Source organism: Triticum aestivum, chromosome 1D (assembly GCF_018294505.1).
Source record: "Triticum aestivum cultivar Chinese Spring chromosome 1D, IWGSC CS RefSeq v2.1, whole genome shotgun sequence".
In the NCBI taxonomy this organism is placed as follows: Eukaryota; Viridiplantae; Streptophyta; class Magnoliopsida; order Poales; family Poaceae; genus Triticum; species Triticum aestivum.
In genome coordinates, this window is record NC_057796.1 from 328440299 (window position 1) to 328466680 (window position 26382).

A 26382-nucleotide genomic window follows, 5' to 3' on the forward strand; every position below is an offset into this window, starting at 1 on the left:
TGGCGCGAACGGTATGGCACATCTGCTTTGGGGAAGCCTGGATGGACGCCAACAGTGGACCAGGAGTTGGTGGACTTGTGCAACTCATGTTGCGCGACGAACCTTAGGGTTAAGGACATACATACCATTTTGTCACCAGTGATGTGGGAGCTCTAGAAGCACCGGAATGCGGTGATCTTTGATGGTGCGATGTCGTCGATTCACTCCGTGATTGTGGATGCTTGCTGGACTCTTGAAGGACGACCTGTCGCTCTTCTTCGGGTCCCTGGCTAGGTGGGCGGCATCGAGTAGCTAGTTTCCCGTGTAAAATCTAGGTGGATTGAGGGCTAGTTTGGTTTATGTCCACAACTTGTTGCCTGGGAAAAAACGCTGCCTGGCGTGGACACGAAGAAGTCGAGAAAAGTTGCCTGACCAGGCCAGCCTGGGCATGATGTGTTTGCTTCACGTCCTCATCCTAGCATACAAATCAATCTTCTTTAAGCCCATAAATGATTGTTGGCCCACCAGAAAAACTATTGTTTATTTCCCAGGCTAGCACCAGGCGTCCTATTCTCCATGCCTGGTCCAGGCTAATGACCATGCCTGGGGTTGTAGCCAGGCTAATGAGCATGTCAGGAGACCCAGACCAGGCTAGTATTTTTTTATGCAGGACACGAACCAAACACCTTCCATCCTGCTCTCAGGCAGACTCCAGGCCAGGCAATTTTTTGTGTGGACTCCAACCAAACTAGCTCTGAGTGTCTTCGTGTAATTTGCATGTAAGCCACTGTGAATGGAGCTCTTTCCTCTCTCCCTCTTCCTCTTTAATGCATGATACACATGACTTATGCGTGTTAAAAAAAACATGTGTCGTCCTCGCATTGAGGTCTCACCTCACCGGATGGGAAAAGAGAGAGCCCCGGTCTCGTATTATTTTTTTCGGCTGCCGACATGCCTATCGATCGCGCGCTGAGGGCGCACAGTGGAACAGGACCCGCGCGATGGAGTTGCCGTGTCCGGCATACGTGGCCTTCTGGAGCGACACGTGTCGGCACCCGCCTCATTTCCCTCTGCCCGATTCTCTTCGCTTTTCTATTCATCTGCGGTTCCTTGCTGGTCTCCTCGAGTTGGCGGACAGAAGAAAAGAAGGAAACACGCCAGATTTCAGAGAGAGAGAGAGAGACAAGGAAACACGCCATGGAGTCCGGAGGGGAGACGTCGTGAAGTACTGAGTTTCGTACGTCGGCGGCGGTGGCGGCGGCTCGAGGGCAAGGTGGGTCGGAGCTTCTCGCCTGATTCATGGCGTAAGTTGATACGGGCTTTGGTATCGATTCCCCTTCTTTTTTTCAGTTCTTGCGGAAATCTCGTGCAGAGTTGGCGTCCTAACTTTATTTCAGCGGACCTATTTTATCAGAGTTTAGGCTTCCCCCCTCTCCCTCTAATCACAAGTTCGAACCCACCCGATTTGCTTTCTTCCCTTCAGACTCCAGTTCATGCAAAAATACGAACAGAGCTTTCCTGTACCCAAGACCAGGAGACGAGCGTTTGGAGTTACCCCTTTCAGAAAAATATGCTGAACATTTTTTCCATTTTTGTGCAGGGCATGCTTGATCTTATTACTCTTAATTTAGCACAGTTCTTTGTTTATTGGAAAAGTATCAGTTAATCAGTAGGTCGAATCAGTTAGCTGAAAATGACACTATAGGTCTCAACAAGTGTTACTTGCTGCCTAAGATCAGCAGTTTCCAATTTTCTCCTCAATTTCTGCAAAGAAAAGAAAGACGTTAGTTATTTAGATAAATAAAAACGTTGCACTAATAATTAGTTAAAAGAGTGGAACTAGGAAATAATCCTGTTACACTGATACAAGGTGATTTGGTCATTTTTTGGAACTTTTAATTTCAATCTGTACTCCACACTCGGCACTTCTAATACTGATTAAACAGAGAATTAACAGCTAGCACGAAACACGTTACACCAAAATAACCAACTTGTGTTTTCCACAATTTTGGTAAGTTTCATGTTATTTCTAAGAATGTTTTCCTGATCCCTTGACATAGAAACCGAATAACACGTGTCTTGCGATATGCTTCACTTGCAATGGACGTGCATTTGTAAATACCTTAACGTTTGTGGTCAAATTGTTCTCTTAGTCTTACTGTAAAGCATTCTTTTGTAAGACTGAGGTTTGCATTCATAAATTTGTATTCTGCCCACAGGGCATATTTCTCGGTGTAGCTAATAACCTGTGAGTCTGCACATACTTTGCTTTCATGATATTTGTACATGTTAATGGTTCTAAAATGCAAGCGTCGGCCGATTCTAGCGTTATCTTTCTGCTGTGTGTTGATTAATTATGTTCTGATTACCCGCAAAAAAAGATTAATTATGTTCTGATTGCAGATCATACTTTTGAGAGTTTATTAAGCATTTGCAAGGTTAAATGATTGACAATTTCGCTCAAATCAAGGATGTGATGCAGTTTCTTGTCATGATGTCTGTCCTCAGCTCAAGGTTCTAATTCAATTGGGCCATCAGCATCAATAATGGACTGGTTGAAGGAACAATTTGACATGTTTATGTTCAGTTTGTACAGTGAATCTCCTAATCCATCAGAATTCTGGATCCCCATTGCTGCATACCTCACTGTTGGTATTGTCAGTCTTTTGATGTTTTTGTACCTATTCTCGCTGTGGAGGCGAAAGATCAGTGTAAGCTGGATGAAAGTGATTGCCCGGTCAAAAAGGAGAAACTTCGAAAGAAATCAAAAGGTCCCTACTGCTGAACATATATGGTCTGCAGAATCTCTACTTCGTGCAAAAGGACTGAGGTGCTGTGTGTGCCTAGAATCTATTACACCTGCTCAGCCCCTTGGGACAGTGATAACATCAGAGAACATGGTTCACCGCTGTGATGTTTGTGGTGCCGCTGCGCACACTATCTGCTCTTCAAACTCTCAGAGGGACTGCAAATGTGTCTCATTGCTGGGTTGGAAGCATGTAGTCCATCAATGGACCGTGCTGTGGACCGATATAGCTGACCAGCCTGAAGAAGCTCAGTATTGTAGCTACTGTGAGGAGCCATGCAATGGGTCTTTTCTTGGAGGTCCAATATATTGCTGCATGTGGTGCCAACGGCTGGTGCATGTCGATTGCCACTCAAGCATGTCTACTGAGACAGGCGATGTTTGCGACCTCGGTCCATTCAGACGCCTAATTCTTTCCCCACTTCACGTCGGGGCCAAGAACAAGCCTGGTGGGATTTTAAGTTCTATAACTCAAGGTGCAAATGAGCTTGCGTCCACCGTGCGGGGACATCTTAGGAACCGAGGTAAAAGGCAGAAATATGATAAAAGATTGTCTTCTGACTCTATGGCTGGTGAGAGCAACGATGATTCATCAAGCGATACCGCACCATATTCTAATCAGAGGGCCAAGGAATTAAAATCAAATGTTGGCAGTGTTCAGAGGCATGCTGAGAATGAACATGATAGTAGCGAGAGTGATTGTAAAGAGGTCGTATCAGAACCGAGAAGACTCCATAATGATGACACAGGAGGAGCCAAACTCAAGTATGTGTTGACTGACCTGCCTGCTGATGCCAGACCTCTTCTAGTATTTATCAACAAGAGAAGTGGAGCTCAGCATGGAGATTCTCTCAAGCACCGGCTACATTTCCTTTTGAACCCAGTGCAGGTCATGACACTTCTCACACTAGATCTGTACTTATGGCATAGTCATTTTGGTAGAACCAGGGGTCCTACCGGACTTGCTCCGGAGGTTGTAGGGGAAGGATGGAGTGGGACGGGGCGTTGATCGGGCGCCCCGGCGGCTGGGCGCCGTCGCGTCGGAGGGAGATGGCGGCGGCGGCTAGGGTTAGAGGCGGCTAGGGTTCCGGCTCCTCTGGGAGCCGGGCAATAGGGATAATAATATTCTTATTGCTTAATTCCAAAAAGAGTCTTACAGCCTATATTTATAACCTAGATAACTTGCATAAGAATTAACCTAAGATAACTTGCATAAGAATTAACCTAAGATAACTTGTGGGCTAAGATTGCCCGGTGGGCCTAGCTAAACCGGCCATAACACTTCTCCCCGCCTGCACAAACAGCTCGTCCTCGAGCTGTAAGGTGGGGAAGCGCTTGCGGAACTCCTCGAGGCGATCAACCAGCGTCAAACACCTTCTCGACAGCTGGGGCGGCCAGGTCGGCGGCGACGGTGTCCTTCGGAATGTAGTCTGCAACCTCCAGGTAGAAGAGTCGCGGGCAGGCATGGTCGGGCGTGTAGGGCTCGTCGCAGTTGAAGCACAACCCTTGGCGGCGACGCTCAAGTAGCTCGGCTGAGGTGAGCCGGCGGAACGGGCGCGCCGCGGTCGCGGCGAGGGGTGCCGCAGAAGCCTGCGCAGGCCGACCCTGCGCGGAATCTGGCTCGGGTAGCGACCCAGCGGTCGGGGACGGTGATTCCTGCTGGATTGCCACCGCGCGGCGCTCGAACGCGCGGGCGTAGTACATGGCCGACTGGAGATCCTGGGGTCCCCGAAGCTCCACGTCCACGCGGATTGTTGGAAATATGCCCTAGAGGCAATAATAGATTGGTTATTATTATATTTCCTTGTTCATGATAATCGTTTATTATCCATGCTAAAATTGTATTGATAGGAAACTTAGATACATGTGTGGATACATAGACAACACCATGTCCCTAGTAAGCCTCTAGTTGACTAGCTCGTTGATCAATAGATGGTTACGGTTCCCTGACCATGGACATTGGATGTCGTTGATAACGGGATCACATCATTAGGAGAATGATGTGATGGACAAGACCCAATCCTAAGCCTAGCACAAGATCGTGTAGTTCGTTTGCTAAGAGCTTTTCTAATGTCAAGTATCATTTCCTTAGACCATGAGATTGTGCAACTCCCGGGTACCGTAGGAATGCTTTGGGTGTACCAAACGTCACAACGTAACTGGGTGGCTATAAAGGTGCACTACAGGTATCTCCGAAAGTGTCTGTTGGGTTGGCACGAATCGAGACTGGGATTTGTCACTCCGTGTAAACGGAGAGGTATCTCTGGGCCCACTCGGTAGGACATCATCATAATGTGCACAATGTGACCAAGGAGTTGATCACGGGATGATGTGTTACGGAACGAGTAAAGAGACTTGCCGGTAACGAGATTGAACAAGGTATCGGGATACCGACGATCGAATCTCGGGCAAGTAACATACCGATTGACAAAAGGAATTGTATACGGGATTGATTGAATCCTCGACATCGTGGTTCATCCGATGAGATCATCGAGGAGCATGTGGGAGCCAACATGGGTATCCAGATCCCGCTGTTGGTTATTGACTGGAGAGTCGTCTCGGTCATGTCTGCGTGTCTCCCGAACCCGTAGGGTCTACACACTTAAGGTTCGGTGACGCTAGGGTTGTAGAGATATCAGTATGCGGTAACCCGAAAGTTGTTCGGAGTCCCGGATGAGATCCCGGACGTCACGAGGAGTTCCGGAATGGTCCGGAGGTAAAGATTTATATATGGGAAGTCTTGTTTTGGTCGCCGGAAAGGTTTCGCGCATTATCGGTATTGTACCGGGAGTGCCGAAAGGGGTCCGGGGGTCCACCAAGGGGTCCACATGCCCCGGGGGGGCCACATGGGCTGTGGGGTGTGCGCCTTGGCCTATATGGGCCAAGGGAACCAGCCCCAAGAGGCCCATGCGCCAAGAGATAAGATAAAGGGAGAGTCCTAAAGGGGCAAGGCACCTCCTGGGGAGGATGGACTCCTCCGTGGCCGCACCCTTCCTTGGAGGAAGGGCCAAGGCTGTGCCCCCCCCCCTCCCTTGGCCCTATATATAGTGGGGGAAGGGAGGGCAGCAAACCCTAAGCCCTGGCGCCTCCCTCTCCCTCCCGTGACACATCTCCCTCCTCCCGCAGCGCTTGGCGAAGCCCTGTTGGAATCCCGCTACTTCCACCACCACGCCGTCGTGCTGCTGGATCTCCATCAACCTCTCCTCCCCCTTGCTGGATCAAGAAGGAGGAGACGTCGCTGCTCCGTACGTGTGTTGAACTCGGAGGTGCCGTCCGTTCGGCGCTAGGATCATCGGTGATTTGGATCACGACGAGTACGACTCCATCAACCCCGTTGTCTTGAACGCTTCCGCTCGCGATCTACAAGGGTATGTAGATGCACTCCTTCCCTCTCGTTGCTAGTAAACTCCATAGATTGATCTTGGTGATGCGTAGAAAATTTTGAATTTCTGCTACGTTCCCCAACACGGATGTGATCCGGAAGTCCACCGACAAAGAGGTCGGCCCGCTGCTGCGCCGTCACACCCGACGCATGGCATGCCAGGGCCCGGAAACGGTCGGCGTAATCCTGCACCGTGGAGGTGAAGGGAAGGCGGCCGAGCTCCGCCAGGCGGCTCCCGCGAACCGGAGGCCCAAAGCGAAGGAGGCAGAGCTTGCGGAAGCGCTCCCAAGGAGGCATGCTGCCCTCGTCCTGCTCGAGGGTGTAGTACCAGGTCTGGGCTGCACCGCGGAGGTGGTAGGATGCCAGCCAAGTGCGCTCCGACGCGAGCGTGCGCTGGCCACGGAAAAACTGCTCACACTGGTTGAGCCAGTTAAGGGGGTCCTCTGTGCCGTCATAAGTGGCGAAATCGATCTTGGCAAACCGTGGCGGCGTCTGGGTCGGCGCGCCATGGCCGACCGGCTCGGTGGGGCGGAGCAGTGATGATGACGGCGCCCGGTCAACGGTGGGGAGGCTGTCGTAGGCCCCCGCGGAGCCGGACGAGGCCCCAGACTGCAGCGTGGGTACCGGTGGGTCCCCGGCCTCTGTGTAAACTGGCGGTGGCGACGTCCCGGTTAGCCAGGCCCGGGATCGGGGACGGTGACGGCGGAAACCGGACCTGCTGGATCGGAAGTCCTCCCGGTGTGGACTGGCCCAGTCCGGAGCTGGGCGGCGGCGGTGGGAGCTGGACCGGCGCGGGCCAGTGCGACCACTGCGGGACGGCGCTGGGGCGGGCGGCGGCTGGAGCGACGGATGGGCCCCGACGATCGCCGCGGGTACCGAGTACCAGGGCATGTGCAGCAGCGGCGGGGGCCCGCCGGTGTAGCCCGCCTGGAACGGCAGCAGGGGCGTCCCGCTCGGGCCCGACGCGTTCTGGATCGGCCAGTGCGTCGCCGGGTGGCTGTAGGCGGGGGGCGCCGCCGGCGGGGGACGCGTTCTGGATCGGCCAGTGCGTCGCCGGGTGGCTGTAGGCGGGGGGCGCCGCCGGCGGGGTGGTGTGCGGGCCGGCCAAGTACAGGGAGATGCCCTGGACGGCCGTCACGAGGTCCCGCAGGGTGCTGGTCATCTCCTCCGGCGTGAAGACGGAGGTTGTCGGCGGCGCGGAGGTGATCGGGGCCGGCGGCGTTGGGGACCCGGCAGTGGTCATCGGGGCGGTGGTGATGATGGGCAGCGGCGGCGTGGGTGTTGATGACGACATGATCGAACCCGAGTCTCTAGATACCAAATTGGTAGAACCAGGGGTCCTACCGGACCTGCTCCGGAGGTTGTAGGGGAAGGATGGAGTGGGACGGGGCATTGATCAGGCGCGCCGGCGGCTGGGCGCCGCCGCTTCGGAGGGAGATGGCGGCGGCTAGGGTTAGAGGCGGCTAGGGTTCCGGCTCCTTTGGGAGCCGGGCAATAGGGATAATAATATTCTTATTGCTTAATTCCAAAAAGAGTCTTACAGCCTATATTTATAACCTAGATAACTTGCATAAGAATTAACCTAAGATAACTTGTGGGCTAAGATTGCCCGGTGGGCCTAGCTAAACCGGCCATAACACATTTATTAGTGAACATTGTCATCGATCTGCTGTTTTCCTTTATTTACCAGTTGTGAATTTATGCTTACCAATTGAAAGGTCACTCCACTGTGGACATTTGTGATGCCATATATTAATCACACAACCCACCTTAGAAACTTTTGCTCAGATCGTTGCCATTTCCTTTGTGGCTAATGTGATGTATTTATTTTATTTAGGTGTTTGAGTTGAGTTCATCACAAGGGCCAGAAGCAGGATTATTGTTGTTCCGAAAGGTACCACATTTCAGAATACTTGTGTGTGGTGGCGACGGTACTGTTGGTTGGGTTCTTGATGCAATAGATAGACAAAATTATGCATCACCTCCGCCTGTTGCAATTCTTCCAGCTGGTACTGGCAATGATCTTTCAAGGGTTTTATCATGGGGAGGCGGTCTCGGTTCTGTTGAGAAGCAAGGTGGCCTCTGCACAGTTCTGCATGACATAGAGCATGCGGCAGTCACCATTCTAGACAGATGGAAGGTTACAGTAGAAGATAAGCAAGCAAAAAGTGTGCTTCTGGTGAAGTACATGAATAATTATCTAGGTAGGTTAGGTATGGATATTTGCTTTGTCTGCGCAGTTGATCCACAGAACTTATCTTTCCATGGTGACTGACAGGTATCGGTTGTGATGCGAAGGTTGCACTTGACATTCATAATCTCCGCGAGGAAAATCCAGACAAGTTCTACAGTCAGGTAGTTTCTTTACCACATGTAGCAGTCTCATACATGAAAAACGCTGATCAGGATATTTACATTGTCATCTTTTGGTGTCTAAACGTATTGGTGTACTATTATCTTAACAAAACCAAACGGTGTGCCTTGAGCCCTTCTCATTTTACAAGGTCATTTTCGTTACGCATTTCTCTTCTGTGTTTCAGTTCCTAAACAAGGTGCTGTATGCAAGGGAAGGCGCGAAGAGTATCATCGATAGGACATTCGCAGACCTACCTTGGCAAGTTAGGCTAGAGGTTGACGGAGCTGAGATTGATATACCAGAGGTTTAACCAGATGAATCTTGCGACTATTATACGTACCACCACTATTTATCATGCTAATGCATGTGAATGTTTCAGGATTCAGAAGGCGTCCTAATTGCGAACATCCCAAGCTATATGGGAGGGGTTGACTTGTGGCAAAACGAGGAGGAGAATCTCGACAACTTTGACCCACAGTCAATCCATGACAAGATGCTTGAAGTAGTTAGCATCAGTGGAACTTGGCACCTGGGGACGCTTCAGGTAAGCAAAAGCATTAGCGTATAACATTTTCGTCGGATAAGCAAAACGCTGGAGGATGGATAAACAACAAGAGAGTTGGATTTTATCAGGTTGGTCTTTCTCGTGCGCGGAGGATCGCTCAGGGCCAATTGATCAAGCTACGGTTCTCGGCTCCTTTCCCGGTTCAGGTGGACGGGGAACCTTGGGTCCAGCACTCGTGCACGCTGAAGATATCCCATCATGGACAGGTCCGGAACTGCCAGTCTGCGACTATGATGATTTGGCAAGTGCTCTGCTTTTTCTAACTCTGCGTCTGTGCTCGTGTCGTTCAGGCTTTCATGCTAAAGCGAGCAATCGAGTCGTCGCTTGGCCATGCCACCGCGATCGTCACGGACGTGCTTGAAAATGCCGAGACCAGTCAAGTGATCACGGCGTCGCAGAAGAGAGCCCTCCTACAAGAAATGGCCCTAAGGCTCGCGTAAATCCTCGCCGCGTTTGCAGGAGGCGAACGCCGCGGAGCATTGCTTGCTGTGGTTGAACCGCAACGGCGGGAGCATCTTGTCCTCGACGGTGGTATGAAACCCAGGAAGGCTGTTTTTTTTTTTGAGGCAGGCTGTTTTTTTTTTTTGACATGCAGGAAGGCTGTTGGATGAATGTGCAAAGGGATATGTGCAGTGTGGTTGTTGTGTTGTGTATACGTGATGTAGGTCTTTGTGCAGTCACGGAATACCACTGGGTGTTGAAGCTTGCAAAGGAAGATGATGTTCTTGTCTGATACTAGTATTTGCCCACGTTGAAACAATTAGAGCATCTCTAACAGACGCGCTACGGCGCGGCGTGCAATTTTTTTTTACAGCGCCGAAATAGCCCTTTTGCGCGCCGGACCACACTTTTGCTTCACCAGGTGCTGAAATTTTTTAGCGCGCCAAAGCGCCGCTTCAGCAGGCGCGGCAAAATAGAGCGTGCGCGCCCAGCACAAATAGTATTTAAATGTGGAACAAAGAAGATCAAATACACACAAAATAAATCGATAAAATGCAGTTCAATTATTATTACAACTCAAACAAATAATGAAACTTCAATACAATAAATAGTTCATGACCAATACAACAAATAACAGTACAACAAACATACAACGTCATGCGTTTTGTCGTCCAATCCACGCCCACCACTCCTCGATTAGATCCTTTTGAAGTTCATCATGCGCTTCGGCACGTCAAATTGCATGATAGGAGGCAACAAAGCGGGCCACCCTCTCAACCCTCCCTTGCACTCGCGCGGGGTGTCCCAGCAACTTATACTGAGAGTAGTCCAAATCTTGCCCACGCTTGTTCGTCGACGGAACGGGGCGCCGAGGGACGGCCGCGGCGGAGGAAGCAGCGGCGGCCACCGGGGAAGAGGGGGAAGCGGCGCGCGCGGTGGGGAACGGCGGGGGGAAGCGCTGACTGGTCGCTGAAGAGGATGAGGAGGTCGCGCGCGAGAGTGGATATTTCAGATCCGACGGTTGATGGACATTCGCGCGGACGAGTCGCTGTACAGCGCGCGGTAGAGTATATTTACTCCTTCGTTATTAATCCGGAATTCCTGATTGAATATGCGTTGCCACTGCGCATTGCTGATTTTGAAGTTTTTCACATAGACAAGGCTAGTGGAGCACTTTCAGGCTTGATCTGTATTTGCTTAATATGTAGATGTTGGTTTTAGGTCTGCATTTGCTCAGTGAGACTTAATTGAGACAAGTATGCAAAGGTGAAACAACGATTAACAGGTAACAAAACGCATCCTTGGGGAATCCAACGATGCGGGATGGTCCAAGGGCAGCGACCGATCTACTCACGCCTATTACTGGCCTTATTATTGTTTTTTCGTAAAGACATGAGCAAATACGAGTCAATCTGTAGGCAGCAGTCAAGCTTGGTAATAGGAAGAGTGGCGGGCAAGTTTAGAGTAGCGCGCAAGTTTCGTAGCATGGTAAAGAAGCCCCTCTGTACAAGAACCAGGACACACTGCTGTGCAACCAAAACAATTAATCACCTCCATCGTTTGTGAGTTTGAGTTTCTATCAGAGGGCTCCACTTGAATCCGCGACGGCGACGGCGACGGCGACGAGATAGGCCCACCCTACGTACCCTGCGCCGGTCAACACCTCCTCCACCCCTCCGCTGCCGCAATGGGCGCGAAAGACAAGGCGCAGGCCCGGGCCCGGGCCCCGCCCCCCGCCGTCGTGCCGGACGAGGCGTACCTGGAGGCGGTGACGGGGAAGCGGGACCGCCTGTTCGAGCAGATACTGGACAGGCAGGCCCGCCAGCGCGCCCAAAACGGCGGCAGTCCCATCAAGTCAGTTCTCGATTGCTCTGTTTTGAGTGAGCGTCGTACGGTTATCACCCAATCTCTACCGAAAAAGCATGGACTGCGGGCATATGCTCTCTGCCTAGTACTACTGTACTAACATATTCAAGTCTTCTAATATAAGATCTTGAATCATACCTCTGATTAGCTTGTTAAACATTCAAGCGCACGCACAAAGTTTGTGGCAATATGGCTCTCCATCCTTTAGCTATATTGCGTTCATTTTTCGCATTGCTGGTCACCTCGTGCTAAGATGCAATTCATTGGTTTGAATCTGGTAGAATGCTTGTCTACTAAATTGATTCACTCATTTTCTTTGTTTTCGAAACTTTCTCAAATAACTACCTGTGCTGAACTAATCTAGCATCCCTTTTTCTAATCAATTCTTGTTTTATACTGTACATTTTAGATGAATTTCCCTAAAAGGTAGAGGATGATCCATGAATTAATCTAACCATCAACTAAAAAAACTCCTAGATGAAAACATAACAGAAAAGACAGAAAAACTCTTTGCTTTGGATCTAGGAATCGCCAGCTTCACGTGGCTGCAATTAGTGTGCTTTCATGAACGATACTGTATTATTATTTTCACTACGATGCTTCAGGATAACTTTGCATGATGGCACGGTCAAGGAAGGGAAGAAGTGGATGTCGACCCCTATGGACATCGCGAAGGAGATATCAAGCGGGCTAGCAGCTAGCTGTTTGATAGCTCAAGTGAACGGAGGACTGTGGGACATGACAAGGCCACTGGAAGGTGACTGCGAACTGAACTTGCTCACCTTCGATAGCAAAGAAGGGCGGGACACTCTGTGGCACTCGAGTGCCCACATTCTCGGAGAGGTGCGTTCAAAGCTTGTCCTTGTCAATTTATCTTTTGGTGAGTATAGCATGGTAAAATATAAAAAACCCACAACCCCTTGGGGTTATCCTGCGCTTGAAAAAGAAGAACTAGGAAAAGGAAAAAATATAGCGATAGTTTTATTCTTCGTCGCCGTAAGTAAATACGTAACTAGGAATATGGAAAATTGCATTTTTGGAATTTGCAATAATGTGATGGGCGAACGACGGGAATTGAACCCACGCATGATGGATTCATAATCCACTGCCTTGATCCACTTGGCTACATCCGCCCCTTATCCAGCTAAAGGATTTTTTTTTCTTTTTTCCATTGATCATTATTCTATTTATTCTGACCTCCGTACTTCGATCGAGATATTGGACATAGAATGCCACTCTTTAAAAAGGAAAAAAAAAGAAATATAGTTCATTTTTCAATTCAATTTTTTCTCTAACCCAAGATGCACATACGCAGGCTCTCAAGCGTGTGTACGGCTGCAAACTATTTATCGGTCCTTGTACTGCGAGAGGGGAAGGTTTCTACTACGACGCCTACTATGACAATGCCACACTGAATGGCTCGCACTTTGGTCTCATCGAAGACTGAGCTCGAAGAGCAGTCGCGGAAAAGCAACCGTTTGAACGCATCGAAGTCTCCAGGGCCGAAGCTCTCGAGTTTTTCGCTGAGAACAAATTGAAGGTTGAAATCATTAATGAATTGCCCGAGGACAAGCCCATTACGGGGGTGTTTGGTTCAGGGACTTTTTAGTCCCAGAGACTAGAAAAAGTCCCTAGAAACCAAACGGGAGGGACTTTTTCTACAGGGACTAGAAAAAGACTCTACTAGAGAGTCTTTTTTGATTAGTCCCTGGGACTAGAAAAAGTCCTAGGACTTCTGAACCAAACACCCCCTACATTATATAGATGTGGTCCTTTGGTTGACCTATGCCGTGGACCGCACATCCCGAATACTTCCTTCGTTAAAGCTTTTGCTTGCCTCAAGGTAATTTGGTCTTCTTTCTTTAGCGAAGTTCTCATCTTGATGGGATTTAGTAGTATTTCAGATTTGAATGTACATGTAAATATTTTATAGGCTTCGTCCTCATATTGGAGGGGAAAAGCAGACCGTGAGAGCCTGCAGAGAGTATATGGGATTTCTTTCCCTCATTCTAAACTTCTCAAGGTACATCATCATGCAATTTTCTCTAATTTCTACTGGGATCTTGATATGGAAAGTCAGATATGACTTGTTACTATACACAGAATAAGTACCTCGGACTTATCAAACATGGTAACAAAAGTCGAAACTGATTTCAATACCACTGTAGGCAGTTATTTGATCTGGTTTTAGATGTCAGCAGTGCAAGATAAGAGCGCAAGCTGAACTTGTTTCTTTGAATTGTAACTATACATTTCTAACGATTATGTTTATGCTCTCATTTTATGAAAACCTGTTATGTTTCACATACACTTTTATTGCTTGATAATCTGCAGGAATATCAATGTATGATGGAGGAGGCTGCGGAGCGCGATCATAGGTTATTGGGGGAGTCCCAGAAACTCTTCTTTTTCGATTCGCTTAGGTACCTTGGCATTCTTGATTAGATTTGTCTTTTTTATACTACTATTTTTCATTCCTTTTACATCTTTGGGTCATGGTCATGTGCTAGACCTTTGATTAGCTTCACCCCTGTGCAGCCCAGGAAGTTGCTTCTTCCTTCCACATGGTAAAAAAATAGTTAACAAATTGAAGGCTTTTTTGCGACAAAAATACAGGGACAGAGGCTACCAAGAGGTAAGTGTTCATTTGGTAGGTACTCCAAGTAGTGATCTAAAACGTCTTATATTACTTTACAGAGGGAGCAGTAAATACCTTTTCAGATCATTGACTGTTACATCTGTTTCCTTTGCTTATGTTCCTTATGTATTTGTTAGGTTGAGAGTCCAACTGTTCTCAAGATGAAGCTTTGGGAAACATCTGGGCATAGTGCGAACTACAAGGAGAACATGTTTGTTTTTGAGGTAAGCACCTGGTATGAACACATTACCGCAGGTGTGCTCGATGGAAGGCGGTATCGGGTAATAGAAGGAACTGGAAGATGGATATCGGGTTTTCTTGCTTGCTTTATTCATCTGGCCAAGTCCCCTTTACAGGGAGTAGAAACTATCTCAATAAGAGGAAACTTCTTGAAATATTTGATAAGAGGCTTCTAATTAAACCACATTAGTAACTGAAAGAACACAGGTGGATAAAATAGAAGCCACAGCTTATCTCCAGCTCGACTTGCCACCATCAACTCTATCGTGCACACGCACTACTACAGAGCGGTTACTAGTAACGGGCCCGAAATGCCCATAGTGAAGAGCAGGCCAACCCGTCACTAGTAATCTGTCACTGGTACTTGCATACAAGTGACGGGCGGGCTTCAGCTATAAGGGTTTTTGCAGTAGTGACGCCCTGGTGGCCTCTTTTTCTGTAGTTCCGCGCCCACATAACGGCACATGCATGTAAAATGTTACTCCCTCCAATTCATATTAATTGTCGCTGATTTAATACAAATTTGTACTAAATCAGCGACAATTAATATGGATCGGAGGAAGTATAACATAATTGTAAGTATGACAGGAGATTTGTTTTGCACAAGTCACAGAATATATCACCATCAAGTTAGAGACTGTTATGCAACTGTAACTTCTGTTGACTTATATGTGCGCGTGCATGTGTATGTTAGGCGTATTTGTAGTATCTAAGGATGCTTATTTGTTTTATTATTGTGCAGATCGATGGAGAGGAGTTTGGTCTTAAGCCAATGTATTGCCCTGGGCATTGCATAATATTTAAGCACGAGACTCGTTCTTACAGAGGTGAGCTCCTTCTCTAATTTTAATTATGCTGTATATTTACTCCTTCGTTATTAATCCTGAATTCCTGATTGAATATGCTACAGAGTTGCCACTGCGCATTGCTGATTTTGGAGTTCTTCACAGAAACGAGGCTAGTGGAGCACTTTCAGGCTTGACACGCGTTAGAAGATTCCAACAGGTAAGGCTTAATGCTATCCCTTAAGTTGCTAGTTTCAACAATTTTAATTGCCAGTTAGCGTCTCACAATTTTATTTCTTCCATTATTTAATCATTTTTTTATATCATTCCTGCAGGATGATGCCCATATTTTTTGCAGAGAGAGCCAAGTAAGTTTGGTAGACATAGACCATGCATTTTTGTTAATATTCTACTCCCTCCATCACAAAATAAGTATCGCTGATTTATTACAAAGTTAGTACAAAGTTGTACTAAATCAGTGACACTTCTTTTGGGACGGAGGGAGTATTATTTAAGAAAGGGATTAAATTTCTTAGTGGAGATTGTACTCTTGTGTGTGCCATTTCCAGCAAATTCCAGTTCTTTTGCATATTCCCCACATAAAAGTGTTTGTTATGACTCTTTTTTTACAGTAGTTTCACTGTGGCTTGGATTTAGATCAGATGTTTCTCTCAGGTTGTATCACTGCCTACGTTTAAATAGAAGTTATTTCTTTGTTGCAGATCAAAGAGGAAGTTAAGAGTGTCTTGGAATTCATTAATTATGTCTACGGCATATTTGGGTTTAACTACGAGTTGGAGTGATCAACGGTAATCATATAATCTTATCTATATTTTGGGAGCATCTACAAACTATTTGGAACTTTAGATCTATATATATTTTCTAAACTTCAAAATGGTCGAGACACTAATTTATTTCTCCCATATTATGTGTGTGGAATTCTTTTAATTAATTTTCTTGTTTGTGGAATTCTTATCTGCTATCATAGTTATGTATCTAGAAAACTTGGGCCACATGGCCTATCCTACTTCTACATGTACCTAGTTAATAAATTTACATATTTACAACATTTAAATCTAATAATTGTTGTAGATTATTGATTAATCAATAATCTTGACATCTTACATTTGTTTTTTCTAGAGACCAGAGAAGTATTTAGGTGATATTGAAACCTGGAACAAAGCAGAACAACAACTGGCAGAAGCCTTGGATGAGTTTGGGAAGCCATGGGAGGTAACTTTAAGGGTCATTTTCCCTTAATGTTCGCATCACTCTGTGCTGCTAGATGTTCAGCATCTAGTATTTCCAGTATAGGAAAAGGGGGACTTTTCACTAAATTATTCTATAATTTCTAATTATACCTGCATTTGACCACTGCCCTGATTTCATGCCCCCAAAATATTTTCTATGATCACATTATTATGCTTTGGCTTGTCAATGTTGATTTCTTACTCAATTAAGTTATACTCTATGATTGTCTACAGTGGTATTAGAATAAAATTTAATGATGATATGCTTTATACAAGCGATTGGCATCTGATGAGCATCAACATATTTCACTCTGGCATAAATGTTGTTTTTAGTTTCACAGTTACTAATTTGAATATCTGTATATCTTTTAAGTCATATTATGGTTGAAATTCCAATTTGTATCTGCCTCACAATAATGTCTAAGTGCTATATCCCAATACCAAGAAACTGCTTGGACCTGACTGCTTGTTGGACCTTCAATCAGATTACTAAATTTAGATGTCATTGTGCAGATTAATGAAGGAGATGGTGCTTTCTATGGCCCAAAAATTGATATCGGTGTGTTTGATGCCCTCAAAAGAAAATTTCAGTGTGCAACACTTCAGGTTCTATAGTTCTTATGTATGTTTGCATAAACTGTAGACAATATTCTCTTTTCTAACCTTTAATGCCTGTTACAGCTGGATTTTGCGCTGCCTGTTCGCTTCAAGCTGACTTATGCAGCAGAGGAGGAAGCCAAGCTTGAGAGGCCTGTAATCATACATAGGGCAATACTAGGATCGGTTGAAAGGATGTTTGCCATTCTTTTGGAGCATTACTGCGGTAAATGGCCGTTATGGCTCAGCCCTCGTCAAGCCATTGTTTGCTCTATATCGTCCGATTCACTAGAATATGCAAAACAGGTAAATGGCCCTTGTGTGTTAGTTTGAAATCTGTTGGTGACTGTTTTTCCATTCGGTATGTTTAGCAGTTTGTCAGTATCTTAGCTGGTTCTCGTGGTAATCAATCAGCCAGAGTTTTTTTCTTTCGGGTTGAATGACAATCCGCTTCTGATGCACAGGTTCATGCTAAGATACATAACGCTGGATTTGATGTTGAAATCGACATGACTGATAAGAAACTTCCGAAGAAGGTAATTCTTGTTAGATGTGTATAGTCTCTTTTCGGTTTATCCCCATTGTATAAGGGGTTTTCTGCACTTTACCACACATGTATATGTATTGGCCTTTGGCCCTCAGTAAAGTTAGTTGCTGTTCATCCAACATGGTATCAGATGTTAGGTTCCCCTCTCTCCCGCACGCTGCAACTCCGTGCTAGCTTCTCTCCCGATTCCGGTCCTTCCCGTCGCGGATCCGGCTGCCCCGGCCCGGTTGCTGCCACCTCTTGCCCGGCCGGCCGCCCCTCGTCACGGATCCCGCTGTCTCTTCGTCCCGCCCTCCCCAGCTGCCTGTCTCGGCCGCCGTCCTTCCCAACCGGCAACTGCTCCGCCTCGTCGCCTCAAGCTCGTTCGGCGGCCGGCCGCTCCCTCGCGCCTCCGCTGCTGACCGGCCCGGCCGCTCCTCTCCTTCCCGCCGGACCCGCTTCCTGCTGCTGCCGCAGGTCCCTGGCCTCTGCTCGCCTGGCCGTGCGAGCGCGCCTGCGGGAGTGCGCGTGGGGGCTTCCCGCGAGCGGCCGCTCGATCCAGCGAGCGCGTGGGGGCTTACCGCGAGCGGGCGCTCGATCCAGTGAGCGATTGCTCGATCCCGCTTGATCTCGATCGGGATTTACTGTTCCCGTTGACTCCAAAAAAAAGACAGAAGGAGGGATATCTCAGTATGTCATCTTCGGGCTATGTGGCTGTTCCTCGCTGTTCGGTGATCTTCGATGGCACCAACTATGCTGAGTTTGTGGGCTTCATGCGCGTCCATATGCGTGGACTCCTTTTGTGGGGTGTTCTCTCTGGCGAGGTCCCTTGTCCGCCATGCCCTATTGCCCAGTGGCCCCAATCCCACCAGCGCCGCCGGTCCTTGCTGCTGATGCTTCTCAGGCTGACCGGGATGCCGCCAAGGCTCTCGATGATGCTGCGGTTGACGCTTATGATCAGCAGGTCTCCGCATATTCTGATGCTCTTTCTGTCTACCGGGATGATCTGTCTGCTTACACTCAGTGGTGCAATGATGATGCTCGGGCTGCTGCCGTTCTCACTGCGAGTGTCCTTCCTCAGTTTGCTTCGGAGTTTATGGGCCTCGGCACTGTTGCAGCAATGTGGTCCTATCTTTGTCAGCGCTATCAGCCCTCTGGCGATGCTCTATACCTCTCTGTGGTGCGTCAGGAGCATGCTCTTCAGCAGGGTGACTCGTCTGTTGATGAGTTCTATTCACAGTGCTCTGCCATCTGGCGTCAGCTTGACTCACTGAGGACAGTTGTTTGTGGCACTTGCCGCTGCTGTCAGACTACGCGGTCTAACTTGGAGTTTCAGAGGGTTCATGAGTTCTTATCTCGTCTCCGCTCCGAGTTTGAGCCCCGACGGGCTCACTTACTTGCTCGTGGTCGTGTTCATATCTCGGAGGTACTTGCTGAGCTTCGTGCTGAGGAGACCCGTCTTCGCTCTGCTGGGTTACTTGTGGTTCCTTCAGTGTTGGCCACCCGAGCTCCTGTGTCATCTGCTCGCCTCACTGCTCCACCACTCTTGCCCACTCCTTCAGGGGGGGTGAGCCGTCCTCTTTATGCTGAGAAGAGTACGTCGCGCCGTGACACTTTCTGTGGTTACTGCTCCCGGTCAGGTCACCCAGAGTCTGATTGTTGCCAGAAGAAGCGAGACCAGAGACGCTCCCCTTCCAGTGGCCCTCCTGCGTCTTCCTCGACTCAGTCACTCACTGACCAGGACATTGTACGCCTCAAGCGTCTACTTGCCTCCTCTGGCTCCTCGTCGACTGGTTCAGCTGCTGCTATGACTGCATCCCCTTCTACATCACCGCAGGCCTCTACATAGTCAGGTACATCCTCGTGGGTTCTGGATTCTGGAGCCTCCTTTCATATGTCTTCCGATTCTTCTGTGTTGTCTTCTCTCCGACCTCTTGATTCACCTGTTAATGTTCTTACCGCCGATGGCACACCTCTTCCTGTTGCTAGTCGTGGTCTTCTTTCCACTCCATCCTTTTCTGTTCCTAGTGTTTCCCATGTTCCTCGCCTTACCATGAATCTTTTTTCTGCTGCCCAACTCACTGATTCTGGTTGTCGTGTCATTCTTGATACCGACTCTTGCTCCATTCAGGATCGTCGCACCAAGGTTTGGTTGGTGCTGGCCCCCGGCGCCGTAAGTCAGAGGGCCTTTGGGAGGTTGACTGGCTTTGTGTTCCTTCCGCTGCCACCACTTCTGCCAACTCCCATGCTCTTGCCGCCTCTTCGTCTACGTCATTCCAGCAGTGGCATCATCGTCTTGGTCACATCTGTGGCTCTCGCTTGTCTACGTTAGTTCGTCAGGGCCTCTTAGGGTCTGTATCTAGAGATGTCTCCTTACATTGTAATGGTTGCAGACTTGGCAAACAGACTCAGTTACCTTATCCTACTAGTGAGTCTGTATCTCAGCGTCCTTTTGACTTAGTTCATTCTGATGTCTGGGGTCCCGCTCCCTTTGATTCGAAAGGTGGTCATCGCTACTATGTTTTGTTTATTGATGATTTCTCTCGCTACACTTGGCTCTACTTCATGAAATCTCGTAGTGAGGTTCTCTCTATATACAAACGATTTGCTGCCATGGTTCGTACCCAGTTTTCCACGCCCATTCGTACTTTTTCGTGCTGACTCTGCTGGAGAGTATATCTCTCAGCTGTTGCGTGGTTTTCTCGCGGAACAGGGTACTCTTGCCCAGTTCTCATGTCCTGGTGCTCATGCTCAAAATGGCGTTGCAGAACGTAAGCATCGTCATTTGCTTGAGACGGCTCGTGCGCTGATGATTGCTGCTTCCCTTCCACCCCATTTTTGGGCTGAGGCTGTTTCTGCATCCACCTATCTCATCAACATTCAGCCATTGACTGCTTTGCAGGGTGGTATTCCTCTGGAGTGTCTCACTGGTCGCTCTCCTGACTACTCCGCTCTCCGTATGTTTGGATGTGTGTGCTATGTTCTTCTTGCCCCCCGAGAACGCACCAAACTGACTGCTCAGTCGGTTGAGTGTGTTTTCCTTGGTTACAGTGATGAGCACAAGGGCTATCGGTGTTGGGATCCTGTGGGTCGTCGCTTGCGCATCTCGCGTGATGTGACTTTTGACGAGTCTCATTCCTACTACCCGCGTCCTTCTTCCTCGTGTTTCTTTGTGGACGATCTCTCTTTCCTTCTCCTTCCCGCTACACCCTGCTATGTGCCTCCTGTGTCATCTCTTTCTCCGGCACCTCTCATTTCTTCTCCTTCACCACCGATCCCATCTTCTCCATCCTCCTCCTCCACCTCTCCACCATCATCTCCAGTCTGTCGCCCTCTCTCACCGTTCCCTCTCCACTATACTCGTCGCCCTCGTTCTGAGGATGTCTCCCCTGACGCGCCTTCCACCTCTGGTGCACCTCTCCTCACGCCTCCCCCGGTTCACAACCTCCGGGCTCGGCCTTGCCCCCCCGCCTGATCGCTACTCTCCTGCTCAGTATGGTCTTTCTGTTATTGCTGAGCCCACTTCCTATCAGACTGCCATGACTCAACCGGAATGGCAGCTTGCGATGGCAGAAGAGATTGCTGCCCTTGAGCGCTCTGGTACATGGGAGCTGGTTTCCCTTCCTTCCGGTGTTCGCCCCATCACCTGCAAGTGGGTCTACAAGATTAAGACACGCTCCGATGGTTCTCTTGAGCGTTACAAAGCTCGTCTTGTGGCCCGTGGTTTCCAGCAGGAGCAGGGACGCGATTATGATGAGACATTCGCTCCTGTGGCTCACATGACCACTGTCCGCACTCTCCTTGCTGTGGCTTCTGTTCGTCAGTGGTCTATCTCTCAACTTGATGTTCAGAACGCTTTTCTCAATGGCGAGTTGCGTGAGGAGGTTTACATGTAGCCACCACCGGGGTACTATGCTCCTGACGGTATGGTCTGTCGACTTCGCCGCTCCCTCTATGGTCTTAAACAGGCCCCTCGCGCCTGGTTTGAGCGCTTCGCCTCTGTGGTGACGGCCGCTGGTTTCTTGCCCAGTGATCATGATCCCGCGTTGTTTGTTCACACGTCTCCTCGTGGTCGGACTCTTCTCCTTCTTTATGTTGATGACATGATCATCACTGGTGACGACTCTGCCTACATTGCCTTTGTTAAGGCCCGCCTTCACGACCAGTTCCTCATGACTGATCTTGGTCCTCTTCGCTATTTTCTTGGGATTGAGATCTCCTCGACCTCTGATGGCTTCTACATCTCTCAAGAGAAATATATTCAGGATCTTCTCGCTCGAGCTGCTCTCAGTGATGACCGCACCGTTGTGACTCCTATGGAGCTCAACGTTCAGCTTCGTGCCTCTGATGGTGACCCTCTTCCTAATCCCACTCACTATCGTCACCTCGTTGGTAGCCTTGTCTATCTTGCTGTTACGCGTCCTGACATCTCCTATCCCGTTCACATCCTGAGTCAGTTTGTTTCAGCCCCCACCTCTGTCCACTATAGTCACCTCCTCCGTGTTCTACGATATCTTCGTGGCACGATCTCTCAGCGCCTTTTCTTTCCCCGCTCCAGTTCTCTTGAGCTCCAGGCTTACTCTGATGCTACCTGGGCTAGTGATCCCTCTGATCGACGCTCGTTGTCTGCTTATTGTGTCTTTCTTGGTGGCTCTCTTATTGCCTGGAAGACAAAGAAACAGACTGCAGTTTCTCGCTCGAGTACAGAGGCTGAGTTGCGAGCCATGGCTATGCTGACGGCTGAGGTGATCTGGTTACGGTGGTTACTTGAGGATTTTGGTGTGTCTGCTGCTACCTCGACTCCCTTACTGTCAGACAGTACTGGTGCTATCAGTATTGCGCGTGACCCGGTGAAGCATGAGCTCACTAAGCACATCGGTGTGGATGCCCACTTCGTGCGTGCTGCTGTGCAGGATCAGACTCTCGCTCTTCACTATGTGCCCTCTGAGTTACAGTTGGCTGACTTCTTCACGAAGGCGCAGACTCGAGCGCAGCATGCCTTTTTCCTCTCCAAACTCAGTGTTGTTGATCCACCATGAGTTTGAGTGGGGGGGAGGGGTGTTAGATGTGTATAGTCTCTTTTCGGTTTATCCCCATTGTATAAGGGGTTTCCTGCACTTTACCACACATGTATATGTATTGGCCTTTGGCCCTCAGTAAAGTTAGTTGCTGTTCATCCAACAATTCTATCACGCCTATTGGCATAAACTCTTTCTTTCTTTATTAGTAATTTTTAGTTACAATTTATTTCAGTATTTGAGTGGCAAGAAGGTAGTCTCAGTTATGTGGTGTAGTAGTTTTATTGTTGGATCTCATGGACCGTCCATCTCTTTTAGGCATTTATTTATTGTGCAGCTGCATGTTTACTTTATATCTCTGGCAGTTTAAGTAAATACAGCTTGTGCAGATCTCAAAACATAATAGTTCATGTATCGTTATGACCGGTTTCATTTTCAGGTATACGATGCACAGTTAGCCCAGTTCAACTATATTCTTGCCGTGGGCCCAAAAGAGGTGGAATCTGAAATGGTTTGACTTCTTCACACCCACTGTTGTCGATAAAAGCATTAGTTATGCCTTGTATGAGATTCTGAATTATATATGTGGATGGATGGCTCCTACTATTGCAGGTTACCGTCAGGGTGAGAGATAAGCGGGAACTCTCCACAATGAGCGTTGACGATCTCATCTCTCTGTTAAGGGACGAAGTAGCGGCCTATAGATAGGGCTGGCAGACAAGCTCGAAGTTCGCGAGCCTTTGAACTATGAGGACCTTTTAATTATGATGAAGTTTTAGATCCTTGTTGTATTGTACCGTGTCTTGAACGTCTGAGCCTTGACGTACTACATGACTTGAGGACCATTTTGGGAGTTTTATCGAGTTGGCCTATGCACAGATGATTCGAGTATGAAAGAACAAAGCGTGTCCTGTTTTTACCAAGTCTATGAAGACTGGGCTACGTGCTTTGCTCGGTTGTCCTAGGCATCGTTTATACTCCTTTATAGCGCCCGCGTATGTACGGGGTTTCACCTGAAATAGAAGAACGCGGCAGACGACGGCCGGCGTGCGGCGTGACCTCGGCGTTGGGGAGCGGCGGCCGCTGACGGTGATTCCCTTTTACTTTACTGGACCCGCGGCCGAGAGCTGCAGAGATAGACCGACGAGCTGCTGCCGCCGCTGCTCTCCGGCCGCCCCGCGCAGGTTTGTTGCCGCGTCAGGCCCGTCCGCCCCTCCCTCCCCTGTCTAAACGCACAAGCTGTTCGGCGCAATGCCTCAGAAGACACATTTCCTTTCTTCACTTTATTGCTCTTTCAGATTCAGATAGATCGATCGACCGGAGCCATGCCTCTCCCTGCGAACCTTGTAATGGGGTCCGCCTTCGTCGCGCTCGGCGTCGCGCTCCTCGCCGGCTTCCTCTACGTCGCCGTCTGGTCCAAGGCCCTCGCGCCGAGCGACAACTGGTTCTTGCTCGCCGTTCAAAACGACAGGTACCATCAGTGATATCTCTCGCCTCACCTGGAGCACTGCTTCGCTTTGGTTTTGAGATTGCCGCGTTATTGCTCCGCCTGATCCGTTCATTGTTTTCCAGGTATTACTGCTTGCTTGTGCCCCTGACGGTCCCCGTCATAATCGTGGCTGTGTACCTGCATTGGCTGAGCATGAAGATGTTTAAGCATGCGTGAGGAGTAGCCGTGCTAAACAAAATCCATGTTGTTGAGAATCATCGTAGGCATCACGAGTTCATCACACTTAAGATTGCAATATTTTTTCTATATAAGACAAATTTCCTAGTGACTTTTTTCTTCTTTAGGGGAAACTACGTGCATTTTTTTTACCAGAAAATGGGCTTGATCATATTATAACTAAGGTGTGAGAGCATCTCTAGCCGATCCCTTATAATTTAACTCCTAAGGGCATCTCTAACCGATCTCCTATAATCCTTTAGTGGAGATAGTGGAGGCAAAATTATTCTTCTCAGCCCAAAAACTACCTCCCCACCGGCGCCGCCCCTACTCGTCACAGTCATCACCGATGCCCCTGATCCCCGCTGGTATGGAGAAGCAAGACCATTCCACCACCCCGCCGGCTGCCATGGCCATCGACGCGTCGTTGCCAGAAACGACCACTGCACCGCTGCCCACGCCAAAAAATGTTGGGCACCAAAAACCTTCTTCGGGCCACCTCACCGGCAACCAGCGCCAATAGTAAGGTCGCTGCATCTCCGGTGACGGCAGGCCGCCATCCCGCTACTCCAACCGTCGGCAAGCGGGCAAGGAAGCCAATGGCGGCTGTGTCGGCGCTCGCCGAGGAGGTGGCAAAGAAGAAGGACAAGAAGGTGGCTCCAGTGCCTCATCCTCGTCCGGCGCCTTGAACCTCGTCTCTGACCACCCCTACGGCCACTCCTGTGGCGCGTCCAGCCGCCGCTGTCGACAACAAGGGCCGTGGCCGCCAAGTGGTCGATGAAATGCCATCAAGGTAAAAAATTGTCTTTTCATTTCGGTCAGTGCATTGTTTGGTATTGCTTCCAGATGGGACCACGGAAGAACAAAAACTTGCGACGGTGGAAAAAGTATTTCGGGTCGCTCTCTGTTGTATTGGGAACATTTGAGAATTTATAGAGGTGAAACTAGGTCAAGAGGTGCCACGAGGGACCCACAAGCCTGGAGGGCGCGCCTACCCCCCTAGGCACCCCCCGATCTTGTCGCTCCCTCGTAGCTCGTCTGGTCTTCTACTGAACCTTCTAGGGTCCCTTCTGGTTTAGAAAAAATTAATTCAAAGTTTTTTTCTATATTTAGATTGTTTGATATTGATTTCCTGAAAATCTAAAAACAAGCAAAAAAACAACAACTGACACTGGGCACTAGGTTAATAGGTTTAACCCAAAAAAGATATATAATTGCATATAAACATCCAAGATTGATACTATAGTAGTATGGAACAATCAAAAATTATATATACGCCGGATACGTATCAGGCACCTTCAGCTCCGCCTCTAGCTCGGGCTTGGGGATGCGGAGGTTGCCTTGCCGCGCGGATAGTGGTGTCAAAACAGCCCCGGGGGCTTGCACGCGGCGCGAGCCGACCACCTGCTCGTAGGAGTGGTCGTCCCACCGGGCGTGCCGTGCAACGACTTTCTTTTACGCCGGTGGGAACACACCCTCAAACCGCCAAAGACGGTTCAGACTGTCCTGCTCGAGGATCATCGGCCAGAGCATGTTGTTGACGCTGTAGAAAGGGTCGTCCCTCTCCTCCGGCAATAGCCTCACCTAGAACTCCCTCGTCCAAGCACGTATCCGGTCGAAGTCGGCCTCGGGGACCGACGACACCGAAATCCCCTCGATGCTAAGCTTCCACCCCGACGACAGTCGGATGTCCGGCGGCGTGACGCCGCCCAAACGGTCGAGCTCGTTCGCCTGCTAGATGATGAGGCTACTCCGCCCTCCTCCCCACATGGCCGACGCGACGACGTGGGCAGCGACTGTGTTTTAGGCTAGGGTTACTGGCGGTGGCGGCAGCGGCGGCGGCCTTCTTCTGGGCTCGGTGGCAATGGTGCAGTGCATGGGGGTGTGTGTGTGTGTGTCTGGAAGGAGAAGGGCGGTAGGTAGGACGCGCGAGTGGCCGGCTTAACGTTGTAATTAATGGCGGGTGCAACGTGGCTGACGGTGGCAGGCGGCAAGTGACTCGGCGCTTGTGGGTAAAATCCACGCCGGCAAGCGACTCAGCGTCTTATAGGTATCCATGTTGGCTTGCTGTGTGGGAAACTGCCGCCTCGTGCGGCGTGGTTGATTGCTGACCACCCACATACGGTCGCGTACATGACGTGTATCGGCGAGCTCGAGCAGGCTACCAATTTTTTTTAAAGAGAGATCATCATGCACTTTATTATGAAGGGATAGAAAGATGTGTTTATGGATTGTAAAGAAATTGGAAAAGGAAAGACCTGACTGCA

The 26382-nt window shown here is 49.1% G+C and overlaps 2 protein-coding genes and 1 pseudogene across 5 annotated transcripts; all 3 read left to right on the forward strand.

The window, feature by feature from the left end:
- The first annotated feature begins 1030 nt into the window (after window positions 1-1030).
- LOC123181820 (diacylglycerol kinase 1) lies at window positions 1031-9863 on the forward strand. Of its 4 annotated transcripts, none has more exons than XM_044594206.1 (8): window positions 1031-1252; window positions 2383-3674; window positions 8005-8371; window positions 8446-8522; window positions 8708-8827; window positions 8903-9067; window positions 9157-9294; window positions 9379-9863. In XM_044594206.1, the coding sequence occupies exons 2-8, from the start codon at window positions 2526-2528 to the stop codon at window positions 9526-9528; spliced, it is 2166 nt and encodes a 721-aa protein (XP_044450141.1). In that variant the 5' UTR covers window positions 1031-1252; window positions 2383-2525; the 3' UTR covers window positions 9529-9863. The 4 variants fall into 4 exon arrangements, with proteins under 4 accessions (XP_044450141.1, XP_044450140.1, XP_044450142.1 ...); XM_044594205.1 differs by having other exon boundaries at window positions 1044-1283; XM_044594207.1 differs by having other exon boundaries at window positions 1087-1283; window positions 2488-3674.
- A 1353-nt stretch (window positions 9864-11216) lies between these two features.
- Window positions 11217-23327, forward strand: LOC123159146 (threonine--tRNA ligase, mitochondrial 1-like; annotated as a pseudogene).
- A 93-nt stretch (window positions 23328-23420) lies between these two features.
- LOC123181821 (uncharacterized) lies at window positions 23421-24223 on the forward strand. The gene is made up of 3 exons (XM_044594209.1): window positions 23421-23633; window positions 23748-23920; window positions 24022-24223. Exons 2-3 carry the CDS (start codon window positions 23775-23777, stop codon window positions 24113-24115), a joined length of 240 nt encoding a protein of 79 aa, XP_044450144.1. The 5' UTR covers window positions 23421-23633; window positions 23748-23774; the 3' UTR covers window positions 24116-24223.
- Window positions 24224-26382: the final 2159 nt, after the last annotated feature.

Excerpts from the sequence above, each read along its gene's own strand:
- LOC123181820 (XM_044594206.1), top strand. The coding sequence starts at position 2,526 with ATGGACTGGTTGAAGGAACAATTTGACATGTTTATGTTCAGTTTGTAC. Across the intron at positions 8,828-8,902 it reads CTGAGATTGATATACCAGAG|GATTCAGAAGGCGTCCTAAT; the intron begins GTTTAACCAGAT and ends TGAATGTTTCAG. Across the intron at positions 9,068-9,156 it reads GGCACCTGGGGACGCTTCAG|GTTGGTCTTTCTCGTGCGCG; the intron begins GTAAGCAAAAGC and ends GGATTTTATCAG.
- LOC123181821 (XM_044594209.1), top strand. The coding sequence starts at position 23,775 with ATGCCTCTCCCTGCGAACCTTGTAATGGGGTCCGCCTTCGTCGCGCTC. Across the intron at positions 23,921-24,021 it reads CTCGCCGTTCAAAACGACAG|GTATTACTGCTTGCTTGTGC; the intron begins GTACCATCAGTG and ends ATTGTTTTCCAG.